Genomic DNA, 20952 nt, shown 5'->3' with positions numbered 1-20952 from the left:
GCGTGGTCAATCATTTATTCCACCCTGCTCAGGCTTGTTGTGTTGGTTAATTTCTCATTTGAATCTGAAAAGCATGACATGGTTTCCAGAAAAAACAAGGAAACAGCTTTAGTGCTTTGTTTTCTGATTTACTTGATTTTAACTTTTTAGTCCACTGTTACATATTCTTAGAAGAATACACTTTTATAAATCTTATTTTTATTTTTTTTAATTTCTTAAGTGTTTGTTTATCTTTGAGAGAGAGACAGAGCGTAAGTGGGGGAGGGCAGAGAGAGAGAGGGAGACACAGAATCCGAACCGGGCTCCACGGGCTCTGAGCTGTCAGCACGGAGCCCGACGCGGGGCTCGAACTTGCAAACTGCGAGATCATGACCTGAGCCGAAGTCGGACACCTAACTGACTGAGCCACCCAGGCGCCCCGAACTTTTTTTAAATGAGGCCTTTTTAGATAGGGGAAAACATGACCTCCCACACTCTGGATTCGAGGTGGTCACTGAATAAATGGCCCCTCTGTGGCTCTCTCCACGTAGAGAGTCATTAGCAGCGTAACTTGTACGCAAAATGGCGGCGGAAGCGTTTCCTTGATGAAGTCAGTGACCCACAGAAAGAGAATATTGTGGACGTATTTAAAAACCAAGAAGGGGAGGGAAGACGGCTGAGATAGGGTCCTCATGGAGGGACGCACCAGGCATATGCCGCGGAGGGTTTAGCTTCGGCCACGGCGGGGCCGGGCCACGTGGACTCGGGCTGCCCCATCCTGGGAGCCCTGCCGGGACCTGGGCTGTGTCCTGAAGCGGAGGGCCGTGGCCGTGGCTCCGAGGCCATCTGGCTTCTTCCCAGAGGTCTGGCAGGTGAGAAACTGGCGCGGCTCGCTTCCCTTTGGGCTCGCGGCGAAACTGGACGAACCTCGGATGCCACAGCGTTTGCGGTTTTCAAAGTATCTTCCGTGTCTCGAGGCTGAGACGTGAGGATGAGGGGCTGACGGTTTGTCTTCCTCACTAGCGTTCCATAGCGACGGTCACTTCTGTTGCTGCTTGGTTTGCTTTTGCTGGGACCGAGGAGACTCCGTCTGTCCTAAGTCTGTTTTCACTTTCTAGCGCTTGCCCTTGACCTCGGATGCCCCTACGAGCCTTCCTAAGTATCAGAATGCTCAGAACCAAGGTGTGGCTTTCCTTTTCTTTTTACTTTTAGCATTTCTGACGCCAAATGTGTGGGCTCCCCCACCCGGCACCCCCTTCCCCAACTAATTCTTCGACTCTGGACACCAACTGAGTATCCTACAGTTCAGCTCTGGCATTACCTGGAGTTAAGCTGGACCCCACAGGTTAGGGGCTCAGGGGCACCCCCACTTGAGACACCAGTCCCAGCATGTCATCTGTACTTCTGAGCAGCTGACTGTAAATTCTACACACGCTGCTCCCCAGGTATGATAATTTGCTAGAAGAATTCAAGAAGACACTTTACTGACTACTACCGGTTGATCGTAAAGGACACAGCTCAGGGACAGCCACAGGGGTGAGATGTGTAGGCTGAGGTGAGAGAAGCCCCTCTCTGGGCAGGTCACCCACACACACACCTCCGTGTGTCCCGGGGGCTCTGCCAACCTCATCACCTGGGGGTGTTCGTGGAGGTTCCGTTAAGTAGGCTTGGGCACGATGAAATCGTTGGTCGTTGGTGACCAGCTCCGTCACCAGGCCCTCATCCCTCCCCGGGGTCAGGGATCGGGCTGGAAGTTCCAGCTGTCCTGTTATGTGGCTGGTTTCTCTGACAACCAGCCCTTATCCTGAAGCTGCCTAGGGGCCCCCAAGCTTTTTATCGTAAACTCAGAAACGGTTGGAAAGGGCTTGCTCTAAGTATCAAAAGATGCCCCCATTAGCTCTGTCACTCAGGAGATGGCAAGGATTTTGGAAACTCCGTGTCAGGAACCAGGACAAAGGCCACATATGCACTCTGATAGCCCACAAGGCTAAGTTAAATGCCAACGTGTCCGTTTCTGCAGGGCCAAACTTGGATTACTGTGTCATAACTTTGGTTCCTGTGCCAAAAATATACAAATAAATATCTACACAGATATGAAGAGTAGACAACTATTTTTAAAAAAATAAGTAAAAGTTCAATCTTCGGTCAAACTACAGTGCTTCTAAACTACCAGACATCTTAGGAAGAATTGATCTAGACATTTTACCTGTACCTTTTAAGTCTTTACTGAACCTCTCTAAAAACAAACCAAAAAAACCCCCAATTGATTTTAATGACGAGATAAAATATACCAGTTTCTTCTTTTTTTTCATTTCATTAATGTGTATGTAAGAACACTTCAACATTACATTGTGGCTGCTTCGTCTGTAGACTTGAATCTCAGAGTGTAGTTGTGAGAGACAGACGTGAGCTCTGGCAGGTTCTCTCTTTCCCTGGCAATGTGTGTCTGGACATGGGATCTTTCTAAGCTTGCTTCTAAAATACCAGCACTGGGGCGCCTGGGGGGCTCGGTCAGTTCAGTGCCCAACTCTTGATTTCGGCTCAGGTCATAATCTCATGGCTCATGGGTTCGAGCCCCACATCGGGGTCTGGGCTGGCAGTGTGGAGTCTGCTTGGGATTCATATTCTCTCTCTCTTTCTCTCTCTCTCACTCTTCCTCTCTCCCCTTCCCTGCTCACACTCAAATAAATACACATTAAAAAATAATAAAATAAAATCCTGCCCACATTATTGAGCTGTCATGAGAAAAAATGGAATAAAAGTATACAGTCCTTTATTAAATGTAAATATTGTTCCTCAGAGCTAGTATTCCCGTTTTATTAATATTAACTATCTTTACTATATTAATATTTGCTTTCCCCTTTGTCTCCTATTCCCCTTCCCTGACACTATAGTGGAGGAGAAGAGAAGAATGTCCCTAGAAATGGATGCATATCACCCTTAGCTACTCTGGTGAATTTTTTACTGATTTCATTAAGGAGCAAGCAAACTATTTTATAAAAATTCACGTTCAAAAATTACGCCCCTAGTGGAAATGACTTTTAGAAAGTCTGCCTCGGGACTGGGAGCTTCACGTGGGTAAACGAAGAGTGGCGATGCCATTTTCCAAGCACCAGGGTGTGCCCGCGTACCTGTGGAAGGGCACGACAGGTGGGAGAGGGAAGGGTAGTGGGGGTGGATATTAGGACAAGTCCCTGGTATTTTAGAATGTGCTTCTTGCTTACATCATAGTCCAACGTGCGCATGTCTGGCCGGGGGACCCCACAGAGGTCATTCGGGGACCCAGGCTGCTTTCGTTTACGGTTCTACCTCGTCTTTGGTCCTTGGAGTCCTGTCCGCTCAGCTGGAGGATGACAGGAGGCACTGAGGTTCACACCAGGAGGTTTGATAGGCCGGTCTGACAGTGATACCGTTAGCCAGAGCTTGGCCGGGTCGCTGCCCCTCGGGAGCCTGAGAATCTGACCATGATGCCCAACGGGCCGGTGCCAGCGTGCTCGCCCGGGCTTCGTACCCATCCACTGCCCGTTAGCTACCGCCTCTGCTGCCCTCGCCTGGCACCCCCACAGGGGAAAAGCATCCCCTAAAGGAAAAACCGTTGAGGGGCGCCTGGGTGGCTCAGGGGTTAAGCGTCTGACTTTGGCTCAAGTCATGATCTCGCGGCGGGTGGGTTTGAGCCCCGCGTCGGGCTCGCTGCTCTCAGCACAGAGCCTGCTTTGGATCCTGTCTCTCCCTCCCCCTCTGCCCCTCCCCTGCTCTCTCGCTCACTCTCTCAAAAATAAGCGTGTTAAAAAAAATCTGCACAGCAGAATGAGATTCAGAAGCCAGGTTCTAGCTGCGCGGGCCGCTAACTAGCCGCGTCTCCACTGGAAGGAACTCTACGGACGATCTACTCCTTGTTCAAGGGAGTGGGACGCCCAGGGCAAGTAACCGACCTGCCTGTGGTCATCCTCTGAGTTATTACCGTACATCATGCAGTGGCTTTGCTCTACCTGACACCTCAGCGTTAGCCGGCCCCGTTTCTGGCGCGGCCCCACACTGCTCAGCTCAGGGACGAAGCTAGCCAACTCTAATTAAAACTGACCAAATCCCAGTAAGCCGTCATCTCCCACGTGCTTCGAATGACGGTACCACGAGGCTGGAAGGAATTTCAATGTCGTCTTGTCCGGTCCCTCATCAGGTACTTAATCTCTACGCACAGCCGTCCGTAGTTGACCGTTCTGTCTGTAGTGACCTCTCTCAGGAGCAGCCGTTTGCTGAACGTTCCAGGTGTTAGCATTAGTTTGTACGTGTTGCTAAAATCTCTCTTACTGATAGTAACCTAGCCATCTCGTTCCTGTCGTCTCGTGTGGCTCATGTCATTTAAGTCTCCTCTACTCAGCACACTTCCAGATGTCTGTGTGATTACTAGCTCTTTCCTTCACTGATCTAAATTTCCTCAGCTCTTTTGATGGTCCTCCTCTGACACTTCCTGCAATCCGTTTTTACGGTTCTTTGTTACTCTTTTCTGAATAAGCTGCAGGGCGGCACCCGAAACAAAAGAGAGTACTTTAGCAGGATCTGGCTATATCACCTCCTTCCTTCTAACTACTATACTTCTATTTATTCATCCGCAGATTGTAGTCACACAAAAAATAATAATAATTCTAGTATAGCTAACATACAGCGTTCCATTAGTTTCAGGTATACAGTATAGCGATTCGGCAATTCTGTGCATTAATCAGTGCTAATTGGGGTGGGTGGTAAGTGTGCTCTTAATTCCCTTCATTTATTTCCCCCATTCCTCCCCCCTGCCTCCCTCTGGGAACCATCGGTGTATTCTCCGTAGTTAAGAATTGGTTTTTTGGTTTGTCTCTTTTTTTTCCTGTCTGTTATATTCCACATACGGGTGAAGTCATATGGTATTTGTCTTTCTCTGACTTATTTCACCAGCATAATACACTCGAGCTCCATCCATGTCTCTGGCAAGATTTGGCAAGATTACATTCTTTTCAATGACTGAGCAACGTTCCATACCTTATGTATGCCATATCTTCTTTATACACTCATTTATAGGTGGACACTTGGGCTGCTTCCGTCATTTGGCTGTTGTGAATAAGGCTGCAGTAAACACAAGGGTGCGATAGCTTTCCGAATTAGGGTTTCCGTCTTCTTTGGGTGACTACCCAGTAGTGAAATTACTGGATTATGTGGTAATTCTTTTTTTAGTTTTTTGAGGAACCTCCATAGTGTTCTCCACGGCGACTGCACCAGTTTGCATTCCTACCAGCAGCACATGAGGGTTCCTTTTTATTCACATCCTCACCAACACTCGTCGTTTCTTGTGTTTGATTTGACAGGTGTGAGGCGATACCCCATTGTGGTTTTGTTTTGCGTTCCCCTGATGATGAGTGATGTTGAGCATGTAGTCATGTGTCTGTTGGCCCCCTGGATGTCTTCTCTGGAGAAGTGTCTGTTCGTGTCTTCTGGATTATTTGGGGTGTGTGTGTGTGTGTGTGTGTGTGTGTGTGTGTGTGTGTGTGTTGAGTTGTAGATGTTCTTTATATATCTTTGTCACTAACCCTATACGGGATATGTCATTTGCAAATATTTTCTCCCATTCAGTAGGTTGTCTCTAAATTTTGTTGGTTGTTTCCTTTGCCTACAGAAGTTTTTTATTTTGATGTAGTCCCAAGAGTTTTATTTTTGCTTTTGTTTCCTTTACCTCAGAAGACATATCTAGGAAATTGTTGCTCTGGCCGATGGTCATAAAATTATTGTCTGTTCTCTCCTAGAATTTTTATGATTTCAAGCCTCACATTTAGGTCCTTAATCCATTTCGAGTTTACTTTTGTATATGATGTGAGAAAGTGGTCCCGTTTCATTCTTTTGCATGTTGCTGTCCTGTTGTCCCGACACAATTTGTTGAAGAGACTGTCTTTTTCTCGCTGCATATTCTTGCCTCCTTTGTTGAGGATTAATTGACCGTATAATTGTGGGTTTATTTCTGGGCTCTCTGTTCTGTTGATCTGTGTGTCTGTTTTTGTGCGAGTACCATACTGTTTTTATTATTATACCTTTGTCATATGTCTTGAAATCTGGGGTGGTGATACCTCCAGTTTTGTTCTTTTTCAGGAGTGCTGTGGCTATTTGGGGTCTTTTGCAATCCATACAAATTTTAGTATTTGTTCTAGTTTTTAGAAAAATGCTGTTGGTATTTTCATAGGAAATGCATTAAATCTGTAGATTGCTTTGAATAGTATGGACATCCTACAATATTTGTTTTTCCAATCCATGAGCATGGACCTTCTTTCCATTTGTGTTCTCATGTTAAGTTTTTTCCTCCGTGTTCTATAGTTTTTTGAGTAAGGATGTTTCACCATCGTGGTTAAGTTTATCACTAGATGTTTTATTCTTTTTGATGCATTGGTAAATGGGATTCTTATTTCAATTTTTTTAATGTTTAATTATTTTTGAGAGAGACAGAGCATGGGCAGGGGAGGGGGAGAGAGAGAGAGGGAGACACAGAATCCAAAGCAGGCTCCGGGCTCTGAGCTGTCAGCACAGAGCCCGACTGGGGCTTGAACTCACAAAGTACGAGATCGTGACCTGAGCCGAAGTTGGCCGCTTAGCCGACTGAGCCACCCAGGCGCCCTGGGATTGTTTTTTTTTTAATTTCTCTTTCCGCTACATTATTATTAGTGTATGGAAATGCAGTAGATTTCTGTATATTGATTTGGTATCCTGCAACCTTACTGAATTCATTTATCAGTTCTAATAATTGTTTGGTGGAATCTTTAGCAATTTTTCTATGTATAGTATCATGTCTAGTGAAAGCTGTATTTCTTCCTTACCAGTTTGGATGCCTTTTATTTCTTTTTGTTGTCCGACTGCTGTGGCCAGGACTTTCAGTACTGTGTTGAGTAAACGTGGTGAGAGTGAGTTTTTTAATAGCTGTAACCACCTCAGTGACTGGTATTGGTTTTACTCTCAGGCATGTAATGAGCCGTATTTCGAGCCTCAGGTGCAAGAACATCTGGGAAGATAATGTGTTTCACTCGGTGGTTTTGATACTGAGTAGAGGAGAGCATACAAACTGGGTAGGCGCATGTAGCCATTTCTGTGGTTATTTAATCAGTTGAGAAAGTTTCCTTCCTAGTTTGCTACATTTGTTTTCAATGAATAGCAGTTTAATTTGATTGGCTTTTTCTTCAGTAGTTCTGGAAATTGATCATTTATTTTTCTCTTTTGTTTTGCAGTCGTGGTGAATTGCACTGACCGACCTTTCTAATGTTGTATATCATTCTTAATAATCATGATACTCTTGCTTTTTTGTTTAATCCTAGTATAATTAACATACAGTGTTATATTCGTTTCAGGTGTATATTCTTGCTTTGTTTTAATATACTGCTGGGCTTTGTTTACCATATTTTATTGGGATTTTTTAATCTATGTGCGCAAAGAAGAGAGATCTATAGTTTTCTTATTCTCGTCTAGACCGTCCACCTGCTTTGGGTTTCAGAATTATACCATCTTCATAAAATTAGTTCAGAAGTTCTCCTTTCCTGTTCTCTGGGACAGTTTGTACACAGCAGAGATTTTCTGTTCCTCTCCTGGGGAGCCATCTGGGCCCGATGCGTTGTGTGTGCACAGGTGATACTTCTGTGCAGAATTCCTTTCGTAGGGATTTGATGCCTTTCGTTATAGATCTAATCAGATTACCTAATTCTCCTTGAGACCATTTTGGCCATTCATATTTTTCTAGGATTTTGTCACTTAGTCTAATCGTTCATTTAGTCGTGTATAGAATTCTTACAACTTTTTAATCTCTCCTGTATCGTGTTTCTGTGCCCCATGTTTTTTTTCATTTCTGATATATTTTCATGCTTCTTTCCAAATTTTGTGAGGCTCGCTCTTTTATTAGTCTTTTTTTGGAGAATTATCTTTTAGTTTTATTAGTCCTCTTAAGTTCATTAATTTTTGCCTTACATTCTTATTATAGTTCCTTCATTTTACGTCTTTTGGGTCCTTTATTTCCTGATCTGACCGCTTAGCTCTCACTGCTGCCTGTTTCTTACTGCCTAATGTATGCATGTAAGATTCCAGGACTGTTCAGCTCGCTAATTAGCGCTCTGTGTGTGTGTGTGTGTGTGTGTTCAGAGTTACTAATAATACACTAATTGTCCTTCCTTCCTGCCCATCTCTCTCGTGCGGCCTGTGGAGACATTACTAGAGGTCTGACAGCTCCTGTCAGAAGCCAGGTGCACCACCCACGGTGTCTCCCTGGCACGTTCATCTTCATAATCCTGGCGGAGGGTGGTCTGAATTGTCATTAGTGCTCATAATCACCGGCTTATCCTCTAAGCAGCCATTCCAATGCCCTGTTCTGTTTGCAGAAGCCTTTCTGTGAGTACAGATGCAATCTGTTCCGACTGGCTGGGGAGGGGGCTTCTGCTCCCCTTTCCCAGTAACTGCACCACGCTTTTTACTTATTTTTTTAATTTAATTTTTTAAATGAAAAAGAAATTTTTTTAAGTTTATTTATTTTGAGAAACAGAGGCAGGGAGGGGCAGAGAGAGAGAGGAGAAAGAGAATCCAAGCAGGCTCAGCACTGTCAGCACGGAGCCCAATGTGGGGCTCGAACTCACAGACCGTGAAGACCGTGACCTGAGCCAAAGTCAAGAGTTGGACGCTTAACCGACTGAGCCACCCAGGCGTCCCCGTGCCACACTTTTTAGTCTGAAATGTATTCTCCTTGATAGAAAGACCAAAATCAAATGGGATTCGGAGAACTTCTGATGTCTGTATGTCCCTTTCCTTTCCTTTTGCTCGAAATTGAGCTGAAACGGCGTGTGTGTTTGACCTCGAACCGTTTTGACAAACCGTATTTCATTTTTGCGTTTGGTTTTTGTGCCGCTCTTCGTACAACCTGCCGACATCGCCACTTCCTATCTTAACCGATGCATTTTAAACCACATCCCCTGGAAGGTCTCCTGGTGATCCCGGACTTCCCATAACCTCTCTGCTCGCAGTGTCTTCGTGTCTAACGTGACCCGGTCGGCCTGGGGGATCACCTCTGTGGTCCACCCGGCCCTGAAAGCGCTCGTCCTGCAGGAAAGCAGAGCTGCTTGTTGGGCCCGTGGACCTCCATGACTGAAACCCATCGATGTCCTTCCTCCCTGACCCCAGAGAACTTGCTGTGCTAGCCGTGAATTCCATGTCAAAGCAGGAAGCAAGGAAAGGGCTTAGAGGAGAAATTGATGCTAGTAGAAAGTAATTTTTTTTTTCTCAGAATGGGAAAGGGAATTTGAGAGGAAGCCTCGGAGGGGAAGCGTGGGCGCCCTGGACAGAAGGCCCGGGTTAGGACCGTACGTCCTGGGCTCCTGCCCTTCCCATCCATCATTCAGGTGACCTGCGTGGGTCCCCCTCGCCCTCTGAGCCCCCTGTTTGCTGTGACTAACCAAATACTACGGTAAAACTGTCTTTCCTTTTCAGTGCAGAAGGTACAAATGAAAATGAAGTCGTACGGTGCAAGACACGTGTAAACCGTGAAGCATTGTACAAACACAGGGAACCATTATTACTGTGGAGAGCCCGCTCTCCACTGTTTTACAAGAGGAAAAGTGCTAACCCTGAGCCAGTTCGGTGCTGCTTTCCCTTTTGTGGTAGAAGTTACTGGTGAGCTCTCTGGCCATAGCTGAATTCTACAACTCGGCTGATCGTTTGCTCCGTTAGAAGACACGGGAAAGCCTTGCACCGATATAAAGCACCATCCCGAGGAGAAATAGAATTGTTTTTATTCACAGCGTCCTTTTGTCCCGTATCTGTCATCTGCTCATGTTCAGCGGTTGGCAAACATGAGCTCAAACACACGGCTCACATTCATAATGGGGATTTCCCAGCGAGTGAAATGGATATAACTGCCTAAAGCAAATGATCGGTTGTTTCTTTAAACAGCGCACACAGAGGTCTTTGCAGACCTCAGCCAAGTTCCCCTAGAGGCAACTTCACATTTGCACACCAGGATTACAGAAAGCCACTTCCCCACCACTCTGTGGCAAGACCTCCAGACCAGATAGCCCAGCCACAGGAGAATTTGCCCTTGTGCCCAAAGGAATGGGCAAGACAGGCCCTCTTTCTCAAGGGCCTACAACCGCTGGGTGTAAAATATTAACCTAATACACCATTGCAGACGCAAATCAGACATATTGCTGAGCTCACTGCGAGATTTCCATTCGAAGACAGTTGCTAACTTGGTAAGTGATTTCCTCTCCTGAGACCCAAGCTTTGAAGTGTCTCCTGGACCCCTGACCCTGGGTTTCCCACAGCACCTCAAATGCTTGTCAGAAATTGCACGCATCGTCGTCTTCCCCAAATCTGGCCTTTTGACCTATGTTCCCTAGAATCATGCTCCCATTCACCCAGCCTAGAAACTTCGACATCATCTGAGGCAGCTCCTTTCTTGGTACTCTCGTTTCTCCAGGCCTTAATTTGCTCCTCACCTCCTCCAGACTAGACTAGACTATTACAGGAATCTCTCTTTTGTGTTCCTGAACAGATTCCCCTACTTACAGAGGTGTCCGGGGGGCTCGGTCGGTTAAGCGTCCGACTTCGGCTCAGGTCGTGATCTCACGGTTCATGGGTTCGAGCCCCGCGTCGGGCTCTGTGCTGACAGTTCAGAGCTTGGAGTCTCCTTCGGGTTCTGTGTCTCCCTGTCTCCCCCTGCGTGTTCTCACTCAGTCTCTGTCTCTCAAAAAATGAATAAATGTTAAAAAAATATCAGATTCCCCAACTTACAGTCCCTGGCTTTTCCAACTTCATGCTGCTCTAGAATTATCTAAGCAAAATACAGGGTGGGCCGTGCCACGCTTCTGTGGGGTCCCTATCGCCTACGGAGTGAATTCCACACTCTTTCGTGCGAGATTCAAGGCTGTTCACCATTGGTCCTTGTATCATTAGTTGGAAAGCATTCGTTCAGCTAGAGATAACGATATGCGACTAAAGTGGCTTCAACAGTGAGAAATCCCGATTTTCTCAACAAGAAACCCAGAAGTCTCAGGATCAAGGACTGGCTTAGTCAGCAGCAAAGCTCCAGCACCTGGATGTTTTCTGCCGTCTGCTCGGTCGTCCTCCACATGTTGGCTTTTGTCCTCAGGCTTGTACCCCCTCGAGCCCCAGGTGGCCGCTGCAACTCACACGTCACGTCCTACCACGTATAACCAGGCAGAAAAAATACACTCTGTCTGCAGCAAACCGTGCTCCCGAGCCCCTGGCAGATTTCCCTTCTGTCTCACCAGCATCATATCCTACACCATGCCTACCAGTCACAGGCGATACAATTATGGGGTTCGGCTTCTACAAATAAGTACTCACTCCTCGGAATCAGGCTTCTTCCCGCAAGAAAGCAAGGAAGCAGGGGAGGGGACCCGAGTGGCCACTGTTCGCATCTGCCGGGGTTTGTGCTTAGCAGCCGAACCCAGCCACACTCCGCTGGCCCCCGGCCCCTGGGGTCATCTCCAGTCAGACCCTAGCACCTGTCGCCTTTTTTCCGTGCATTCCCTTTTCCCTCAGATCACCTGCAATGCTCTCTCCGCCTGTAGGAAGCTGGGCTGTTCCCGGCCACCGCCTCTGACGCGCCCACCAGCGTCAACCCCGCACGAGGCTCTGCGGTCCTGGTGCATTCCTCACTTTTGTTGCCTCCTGCCCTTGCGACAGTTGTACACGCGATTTGCATTCCCGTAGCACGTGAGGGCCCTGCTCAGCCAGTCCTGTCCTTCCTGGGGCCCCTGTCACGGTGCCTCGAACGCGACGGTCGTGTTTGCCGAGTGACGTTGACCGTAAATTGCCATTTCACCCGTTTGGTCTGCAGGTCTGCGCTTCCAGCATAGTCTCCCAAGATGGGGAACAGAACGGCCTCATGGGGAGAGTGGACGAAGGTGTGGATGAATTTTTCACCAAGAAGGTGACCAAGATGGATTCCAAGTGAGTTCGGGGTCCTGTCACTAATAATACTGTTGGATTCACCTGTAAGTTCTTAAGTTGCAACTCAACTTACTGTTCCAAGGTTTGTTTGTTTTATTTATATACATTACATGGGATTTGCTCTTCGCGTGGTTTGCAAAATGTGATCTCCAGACCAGCAATCCTCACTGTCAACTGGGAACTTACTGAAAATGCAAATTCCGAAGCCACTACCCCAGACCCACTGAATCAGAAACTCTGGACGTGGGACCAGGCAGTCTGTACTTTATTAAGCCCCCAGGGCACACTGAGGCATGCTTCAGTTTGCGAACCATTGTGCTGTTCCAAAATAGAGCACAGAACATAGCAAGGTATCTGTTTAGGGCTTTATCACTGTCACGACCCCTTCATGGCAGGGTGGCGAACTTTGACAGCTGACATTACTTATTTCTAAAGTCTCCTTGTTCATCATTTGAGGTCCGTGGGGGGCCCCGTAGCATTGCTAAATGGCACGGCCTCAGTAGCATCAGAATGACAACAGAAATAGCGAAGAGGCGTCAGGGGCAGCTTCCGAGATGTTTCTTTATTTTCTTATTCCTGAGTCGCGTTTCCTTAAAAGACAATTCTTCTCTGAACTTTTATTAACAGTCATTTAACCCGGGACATTCTAGGCGTTCAGCATCATTTGTAGCCAGTTATTTAATCCCCGACTGAAATGCAGATCTGTCCCCAGATACGCTCTTAACACGCATTTGTGTCTGTGAAGTGTTCTCCACCTTGAGGTCTCAGATCCAGGAATGAATTGAAACCATCCTGATAAACCGAGGGTGGGCCAGCTGGGCACAGGTAGGGAAGAAGCTGGTCCCTTCTGTAGACGGACGTGCCTTATCTTGCTTCAGCAGGGTGGTGAGTTGGAAAGAAGTGAAGTTTTTAGATCTGTAACAGTATAACTTAACTGCATGTTCTAAGCTTCAGGGCCCAATTATTTGTCTTCTTGGACACTGGCCTTGAAGCCTGACATGCTAGGAAGGGTGCTGTGCCCCCATTCTTCAAGAACCAGCTCAGATATCACTCAGTCTTTGAAGCTGTCTCACGATGGCTCCTCTCCCACCCCCTAGATTAATTGTTCTTTCTCTCCTGCTGACCCAAAGCTTTTTTTTTCTAGAATTTTTTTTAATGTTTATTTATTTTTGACAGAGAGAGAGACAGAGCATGAGTGGGGGAGGGGCAGAGAGAGAGGGAGACACAGAATCCGATTCAGGCTCCAGGCTCTGAGCTGTCAGCACAGAGCCCGACATGGGGCCTGAACCCACGAACTGTGAGATCATGACCTGACGCTCAACCGACTGAGCCACCCAGGTTCCCCCGCTTTTTTTTTTTTTTTTTTCTGCTAGAGCACACGTCACCCTTTGAGCGTTTCTTCGGCTTTAAATTTTTTTACAGTGTGAGGAATGGACAGATGTATTTTCAATGTAAAAGATTCAAGTGAGACCAACATAAACAGAGCCAACTGGAAAGTCCCTTTTCATGATGTGCTTTCCAGTCTTTCTTCCCCCTAGAATGCTGCTCTCTTCAGAAGCAACACCTAGGTCTTACTGTTCGTGATAACATCCGCGTCTGACAGTCTGTGGTCTGTACACAGCTGGTTGAATGAATTTGGACCGTCTTGGCCTGTATCTCTGCAAACCGCAGACCCTCCTCCTAAAGTTCAGAAGTTGATATGTCATCAGTGGAGAGGTTTATGCAAGTTTGATCTGAACCATTTGTGTTATACCTGCTTCCGTGTGATTCCCTGTGTCTGTAGGATGCCTTCTATAACAGGCTTTGAATGAAAGTTGGGGCAAATTTTACACGGTGCACAATCCACTCTACAAAAATTCTGCTCTGGGAGTATGTTCCAGTACGCAAACAGAATTAGACATCAGTTTTCACCAAATAGTGATGGAATCTACTAGAAGTTTTTATTTATGTTTTTCATTTCATTTCGTTTTATGTCTGTCAATTTGATACGTAAAGGGCTAGGCATAGGTAAATCTGTAAGCTGTATGAACAAAGTTTGGAAATCAGAGTTATAAATGCTCATAGTTTAAGATGCCAGATGTTGTACAAGGCTTTTTACCAAAAGACACACACACACACACACACACACACACACACACACACACAACTCCATTGTTTCTTTCCCCACTCCTTATTCCCCAGAGGCAATTAATTCCTATGCCTTTAGCTGTTTCTTTTTTATTTTTGCTTCCATATTCTTCAATAACATTTTTTGGTGTTTCCTGTTTTTCAGTTTTAGATAGTAAGTATGACTGTTAACTTCTCACCGTACAGGATAGTTTATCTCTGACACACTGTGACCCTTCTGCCCACCACACACGCTCTTTTCGTCTCCCATCTTATGTGGTTTATCATAATTGTTGGTTAGATCAGTGTGTTCACTTCATCGTGACCATGTAAATATTCATGGCTGAGTTACACCATCGTCGTGTTTCCTCTCCTTTACGGCTTTTTATTTTCCCTGCGGTGAATAATTATCCCCTTTGCATTTGCTTGGTCTTCCCTGTTGCTGTCACTGCCCTATCCCACGCATCTCCAAGAAAGGTATAAATCTCCTCTCCAGCCCTTCCCCGCTGCCTGACCGACTCCATGTGGCACGAGGGGCCATTCCCCTGCTGTCTTCCTGCTGCCCTCCCTGCCCTGTGTCTCCTCCTTCTTTCTTTCGCTCCCTCATTTTGGTGCCTGGCCGCCTCCGCGTTCCTCCTGAGAAGGGGGGCTTGGGAGGGGAGTTTCTGAGACTCCTCAAAGTCCTCCATGTTGGTTAACACTGTGACTCTGTATAGAATTCTAGATTGGAATCCATTTCACCTTAGAATCTTGACACCCTGGCCCCATTGCCTCCTGGCTTCTAGTGTTGCTCCAAGAATCTGCCTTTCCGGGGAGCAAGAAAACCCTGTCCCCTTCAGGCTCCTTCTAGATGGACTAAGAATCAAATTGACATGAGAAAGATTGACAGGAGAGAGTCCAGTGTGTACAGGGAATCCGCACAGACACGAAATTCTGAAGACAGGCAGGCAACAGGAGCACGTATGTCATTCTGAACCAAGAAGGAGCAGGGATCTGGGACTTCAAAGGGAAGGAAGGCAGTTCTCAGGAAGAGTAAATGTTTGGTAAACAAATGTCTGCTGGGCCACTCAGTGGCCTTCCCTCCCCATCAGCCACCCCTCATTCATAGTAGTGTAGTTGTCCGTGGTGACAGCTCTTTTCCGGGAGCAGGTCCCCTATCTACTTCTAGGCAGTTGAGGGGGCACCCAAAGCGCTTTTCCTGAATCTGTTGGGTTTTAATGGGTTTTTAACTCAAAATAATCTTCATGCCAAGGTGGCCCATCTCGAGGCAGCCTGCCTCCTCCAGATCCAGTGTCATCACGAGCCCTGATTCTGTGTGACTTATTTTTCTTTTTACTCTTTTGTGGAAGCATTTGGGATTTTTTCTTTGTTCCCAGAAATGTATGATGTTTGGCCCTGGGTAGGGTTTTTTCATTTTGTTTTAACGCATTTGCTAGGCACCGATGAACCATTTTAATCTGGAAATTCATGTCCTTTGGTTCTGGAATTTTTCTTGACTTATTTTTTTTTTCATGGTTTCTTCCTTTTTTCTCTGTATCCTTTTTCTTAAAACATCCATGATTCAAATTATGCATTTCTTCTATTAATCCACTAGTTTTTTGTGTTCCCTCTTCTCTCTCATTTTCTCATTCTTTCTATTCCCTGCCCCCGCTTTTCCTCACTGTCTGAAAAATTTCCTCAGCTGTATCTTCCAGTCTTGAGTTTTATACCTCTGCTATCACATTTTTCTGTTATGCTTGTTTGATGAGCACAGCAATTTTTTTCTCTTTCATTTGAAATGGGATAGGGCACTAGTGAGCTTGGAGGTTGGTGAGTGTGTTAGAGGCAGTTAGGGTCTAAGAGGACGCCTGGAGGGCGGCTGTCCCTGAGAAGCCCCCTCACACAGGAGGGGCCCAACATGGCAGCCGGCATGACAGGAAGCGCTTACCAAATAAGGAAGAAAGGGCACAAAACCCTGCTTCCCCTTGCAATTAGTGAATATTCTACTCTCTTGTTATCAACTGCAGTTAAAAGATAGAGTCCCAAACCCCAGTGCACACCTCTCTCACTTGAGCTCACCTACTCTCACGTTTTGAGAGCGTACTTGCTTTGTTTTGTTTTTTTAAAGATTTTATTTTTAAGTAATCTCTACACCCAATGTGGGGCTCAAACTCACAACCCCGAGATCAAGAGTTGCACACTCCACCGACAGCCAGCCAGGCGCCCCTCGAGAGTGTACTTTGGCTCCAATAAACTTTCCTGCTTGTGTCACTCATCTGCTGTGTTGTGTCTGCCCTTGAATTCTTTCTCATGAGGAGAGCAGGAGCATTCGGTGACATCTTTGGGACAGGCTGGGTCAAGGGTCCAGGGTCTCCCCAGTTCATCTGGCAACAAGTAGAGCCTGTCTACTGGGGGACTTCAATGTAGGGTACCCGTCTTGGGCCATTTTGCTGGACGGGAGTCTCCCTGATTATCAGAATCTTCAGGTCTTTTCTCTTGGGCTTGTTAGGAAATTTGATCTTCTGCCTGGAGGCTATGAACCTGGCCACCCCATTCTAGGATCCAGAATGAGAGGAGCTGAGAGTATCACTGTCCCAATATGCAGGCTTTCCTGGGATTGTATGGGAGGAAAAATAATTTTCTCTATACCCTTCTCGGTTCTTGGCTGAGATAGGCCTAGCTAGGCTGAGACCTGTAATACAAGACAGATAAACAGAAGAAAAACAAAACGGAAGTTCAAGAACATGGGGCGCCTGTGTGGTTCAGTCATTTGAGCATTTGACTCTTGATTTCAGCTCAGGTCATGATCCCAGGGTCATGGGATCGAGATTGAGCCCTGTGTCAGGCTCCATGCCTAGCTTGGGATTCTCTCTTTCTCTCTGTGTCCCTCTCCCCCACCCCTAAAAAAAAGAAAGAATTTCAAAAACATGTATACCTCCTATCCACATGGGAGAGACCAACCCAGAAAAACTGAGTAGCTCTCCAGAATGGCCCAAGCCGCCACGTTAAATACCATTTTCAGTTAAAGACCAAAGAAAAAACGTTGGGATGGGGGCTGGGGAACGGGTTTTGGAGCTCACCAGGAAGAGGCCTGTGAACAGGGTGAGGCTGTTGTATACGCTGAAGTCTATACCTTCTCCACTGGGAAGTTTCTAGAGATGCGGCTCTCCCCCTCTGCCTGCTCCCGAGAGGAGACACCCTGACAAGGGAGATTTCTCCCGTAGGTATAAATGCTTCTTCTGAAAGGGCAACTTCAACTCAGTTTTCAGAGCCTCTGCAGCATCTGCTATTTCTTAATCAGCCTGAAGTGATCCGTGTGCCAGAGATACAGGTCTTGGGTGCCACGGTCCGCCACCCTCTACCCGAGCCTCGTGTTCTCACGACAGCACGCGTTCTTCAGCCGTCCTGCTGTCCGTCCCTCACCCTCCCCGGCGGGGAAACTTGGGCGCCAAGGGGCCCTTCTGGTCTCTGGTGTGGGGGGAGGGTCTGAGGGTTTGGCGAGCGGGCTTCTGTGTCTCTCCCTCTCCGGGGCCTCCCCTTCCTTCTGTTCCCAGAGGTGCTTGGAGCCCCGCGCAACCCCTCCACCTCTCGTCACCCCTCTCGTTGCTCCAGAGGTCAGCTGCCCCAAGTCTCTTACGTCCCTTGTCACTCACAACTCTCTTGGCTTCCAAAGTTTGTTGGTTTTGCCTTTCCTCCCCTCTGGGGCTTTTGCCTTTTTTTTTTTTTTTTTTCTTTTCTTTAAACCTTTGGCTGTGATCGCTGGGGACTCAGAGGAGCTAAGGGGGATTGGGTCTGCCAGCTGTAAGCGAAAGGCGGCAGTGAGACCTCCCCCTTGGCCCATCTCACTCACTCTTTTCCCATCCAGTCCCCCGGTGCTGAATGTTCTCTTGGTTACAACTCTCTCCCAAAGCTCACGGTCTCTGTTAACCTCTTTTGGTGGTATTCCATTTAAGAAAGGACCCGCATCTTTGGGTGGAGCACTGAGGGTGGGATCTCAAGTGTTATCTAGTGATTGTGCAAGGATTTCGGGTGCTTCTGGGGGGAATCTTGACCTTTCTGGCATCAGTCAAATTAAATAAGGCTGTTGCCCACCTCAGTCTTTGAGGAGCCAGCTTCTGAAAGTTCTTACAAGCAGAATAAATAGGCAAGTGAGCAGAGCATTTAAATACAGAAACACCTAGGAGCACCTGGGTGACTCAGCTGGTTGAGCATCCGACTTTGGCTCAGGTCATGATCTCACAGTTCATGAGTTCAAGCCCCGCGTCGAGCTCTGTGCTGGCAGCTCAGAGCCTGGAACCTACTTCAGATTGTGTCTCCCTCTCTCTCTGCCCCTCCCCTGCTTGTGCTGGAAGACCTCATTCTGCTAATAGTCCCACCACCTACACCTTCTTCTTTGGTGGAACCTCAGTCCCCTCCCCTGTGACCCAAGATGACAACATTCCACACTTCTGTTTACCAAGGGCAGTGACTCAAATGAAAATTTTGAAATGCTTCGTGATGGTCGCCCTATAGGCCGCAAGCTCCATGTTTGTGTCTTGACGGATTCTTGCTAGAACTGTAATTACAGCAGAACCCACAGGATTTGTCCTTTTGAATCGCAGGCGATCGGCAAGAGGCTCCGAGTCCCATGAGCTTGGCGAAGGAGGAGACGAAAAGAAAAAGCGAGATTCTCGGAAAAGCGGCTTTCTCAATTTAATCAAATCCCGGTCCAAAACGGAGCGGCCCCCGACGGTCCTGATGACGGACGAGCCCTCGTCGCCCAAAGGGGCCATCCGGAGTCCGGCCTCGGACACACCCAGGAAGGACGCGAAGCCAGCGGAGCACAATGGCAGTTCCGAGCGGCTGGAGGAGATGAAAACACCCGACCCCGTCGAGGAAAGTCCAGGGGAAGACGTGGGGAAGGCGGACCGGAGTGACAGCAAGGGCAGCCCACAGGCCGGGCGGAGGTACGGGGTGCAGGTGATGGGCAGCGGTCTGCTGGCGGAGATGAAGGCCAAACAGGAGAGGAGAGCCGCCTGGGCGCAGAAGGTGAGGGCGCGTTCCTTCCGCGGGGGCGTCTCCGGGGTGGTGCCCCACTCGGCGTTTATGGGCGAGGGGGGTGCAGAACTAGCCTGTCCGGTTGCATACAGATCCCAGAACAAAAGGCTTTTTCCAAAAGAGCACAGGGCGCCGAGGCATGGCCGTGCTCCCCTCGGGGACAGGGGCCGTCTCTCCTGAGGCCACAGTGCTTGGAGGGAAGTCCTTGGCCGAGAGTCTGCGGCCTTTCCTCCCCCTGCCGAGGTGCTTCCTGTGCAAGTCAGAAGCATGGACCCCTGTTCCGGGAAAATGCTCAAATCTGGGGAGAAGACGGAGTCTGTTGAGTCCAGACAGAGACCCCAGGGTGACCAGAGTAGAACTGACAGAAGCAGATAAAAAGACTGAAACCGGGGGTGGTGCCTGACTGTCTCAGTCGGCTGAACGTGCAACTCCTGATCTCAGGGTTGTGAGTTCAAGCCCCATGTCAGGTGTAGAGACTACTTAAAAATAAAAAAAGCATCTAGGGCACTTGGGTGGCTGTCAGTTAAGTGTTCAACTTCAGCCTAGGTCATGATCTTGCCGGTCCCGGGTTCGAGACCCACGTCGGGCTCTGTGCTGACGGCCCGGAGCCCGGAGCCTGCTTTGGAATCTGTGTCTCCCTCTCTCTCTGCCCCTCCCCAACTCACACTGTGTTTCTTTCTCTCAAAAATAAATACTAAAAAAAAAAAAAAAAAAAAAAAAGGTTTAAATACTGAAACCAGATTCTAATTATATAAAGGTAGATCTGCTTTTCAGTTTTTTTCATGATTCGTTCCCTTTTCCAAGCCTAAAATTCCCCGCTGTACTCCAGATTTGCAAGCCAGAAGAAAAGAAAGGCAACGTATTCTGTTAGTTTTGATTGGGTACTTGACCATTGAGATATGTTGCCGTTTGCTCTGGAGAAAAACTTGATCGTTTAAAAATGGCCAGGACCCCCCAAACTCTGGCTCAGAGCATCATTTACTTAAAATATACATTGTGGGTTTTTTTCTTCCCCTCTTCTCTCTCTTTTCTCCTGCAGCTACTGGAAAGATTGCAGGTTTATTGTGGTCACGGAGATGCACATGCCCACGTGAACCCGGGTTCTGGGTTTTGTGCATTATCCCGAGCTCTTTCTTTGATGTAACTGGGTTTCCCCAAGAAAGGAAAATCGCACATCTGTTTTCCTTGAAGTGTCAGAATGAAACAGTTCGCCCCAACGAACCACTGAGTTTTAGAAAGTTCTTCCAACTGTATTATATACCAGAGTGCGGAGGCCGTTTTATATTACTTGACTGATTTTTTGTTTTCATTAAATCCTGCATCGCACGGGATCTTACACCTGTTCACCATAGCCCTCCACCGGCACTGTGGTTATCCCGCCGTTTCCTAGTGATGGATCTCTCCCACCTCGCTCACTGCCCCTTACAGAAGGTGGAGAGGGCTGCAGAGGGGACCATGTGACTGCATTCTGCTAATTCAGCAAGGCAGGCACTAGTCAGAATTCTGTGACCGCATCTTTGGCAAGTCAGACGCCCAAGGAAATGTTTAAATTGCAATCTGTTTCATAGAATTTCCTTACAACGATGAACATGCTGTTTTCACTAACGAGCTGTTTATTTTATCACTGTTTTTCATTGATGAACAGCTGCTTTTTGGTAGAAAGATGGGGAGATGCTAGAGGGTTTTTTCCATGTGCTTTGGATTTGATGCATAAATTGACTCAGAGCGACAAAATTCCTATGGTTTTAGAAGTCTTAGTTGTTGGAGGCTTATAGTAATGACCTCGTAGCGCCATCTAGTGTCTTTTTAAACACCACCAATAATAAGAATCCTTCATACAGTGGACCCCAGGGATATCGAGGGTTCGGTTCCGGACCGACACGATGAAGCGAA

At 47.4% G+C, this 20952-nt stretch overlaps 1 protein-coding gene across 1 annotated transcript in view; it reads left to right on the top strand.

Moving 5' to 3' along the window:
- CARMIL1 (capping protein regulator and myosin 1 linker 1) overlaps nt 1-20952 on the top strand; it is a 308280-nt gene that overhangs the window by 268885 nt on the left and 18443 nt on the right. Inside the window, 2 exon segments of the mRNA XM_019425299.2 lie at nt 11825-11937; nt 18624-19050. Of these exon segments, the coding sequence (XP_019280844.2) occupies nt 11825-11937; nt 18624-19050 (540 nt within the window).

Source organism: Panthera pardus, unplaced genomic scaffold (assembly GCF_024362965.1).
Source record: "Panthera pardus isolate Hobbes unplaced genomic scaffold, ASM2436296v1 HiC_scaffold_17, whole genome shotgun sequence".
Lineage (NCBI taxonomy): Eukaryota > Metazoa > Chordata > Mammalia > Carnivora > Felidae > Panthera > Panthera pardus.
This window is presented reverse-complemented; position numbering and strand designations above follow the sequence as displayed.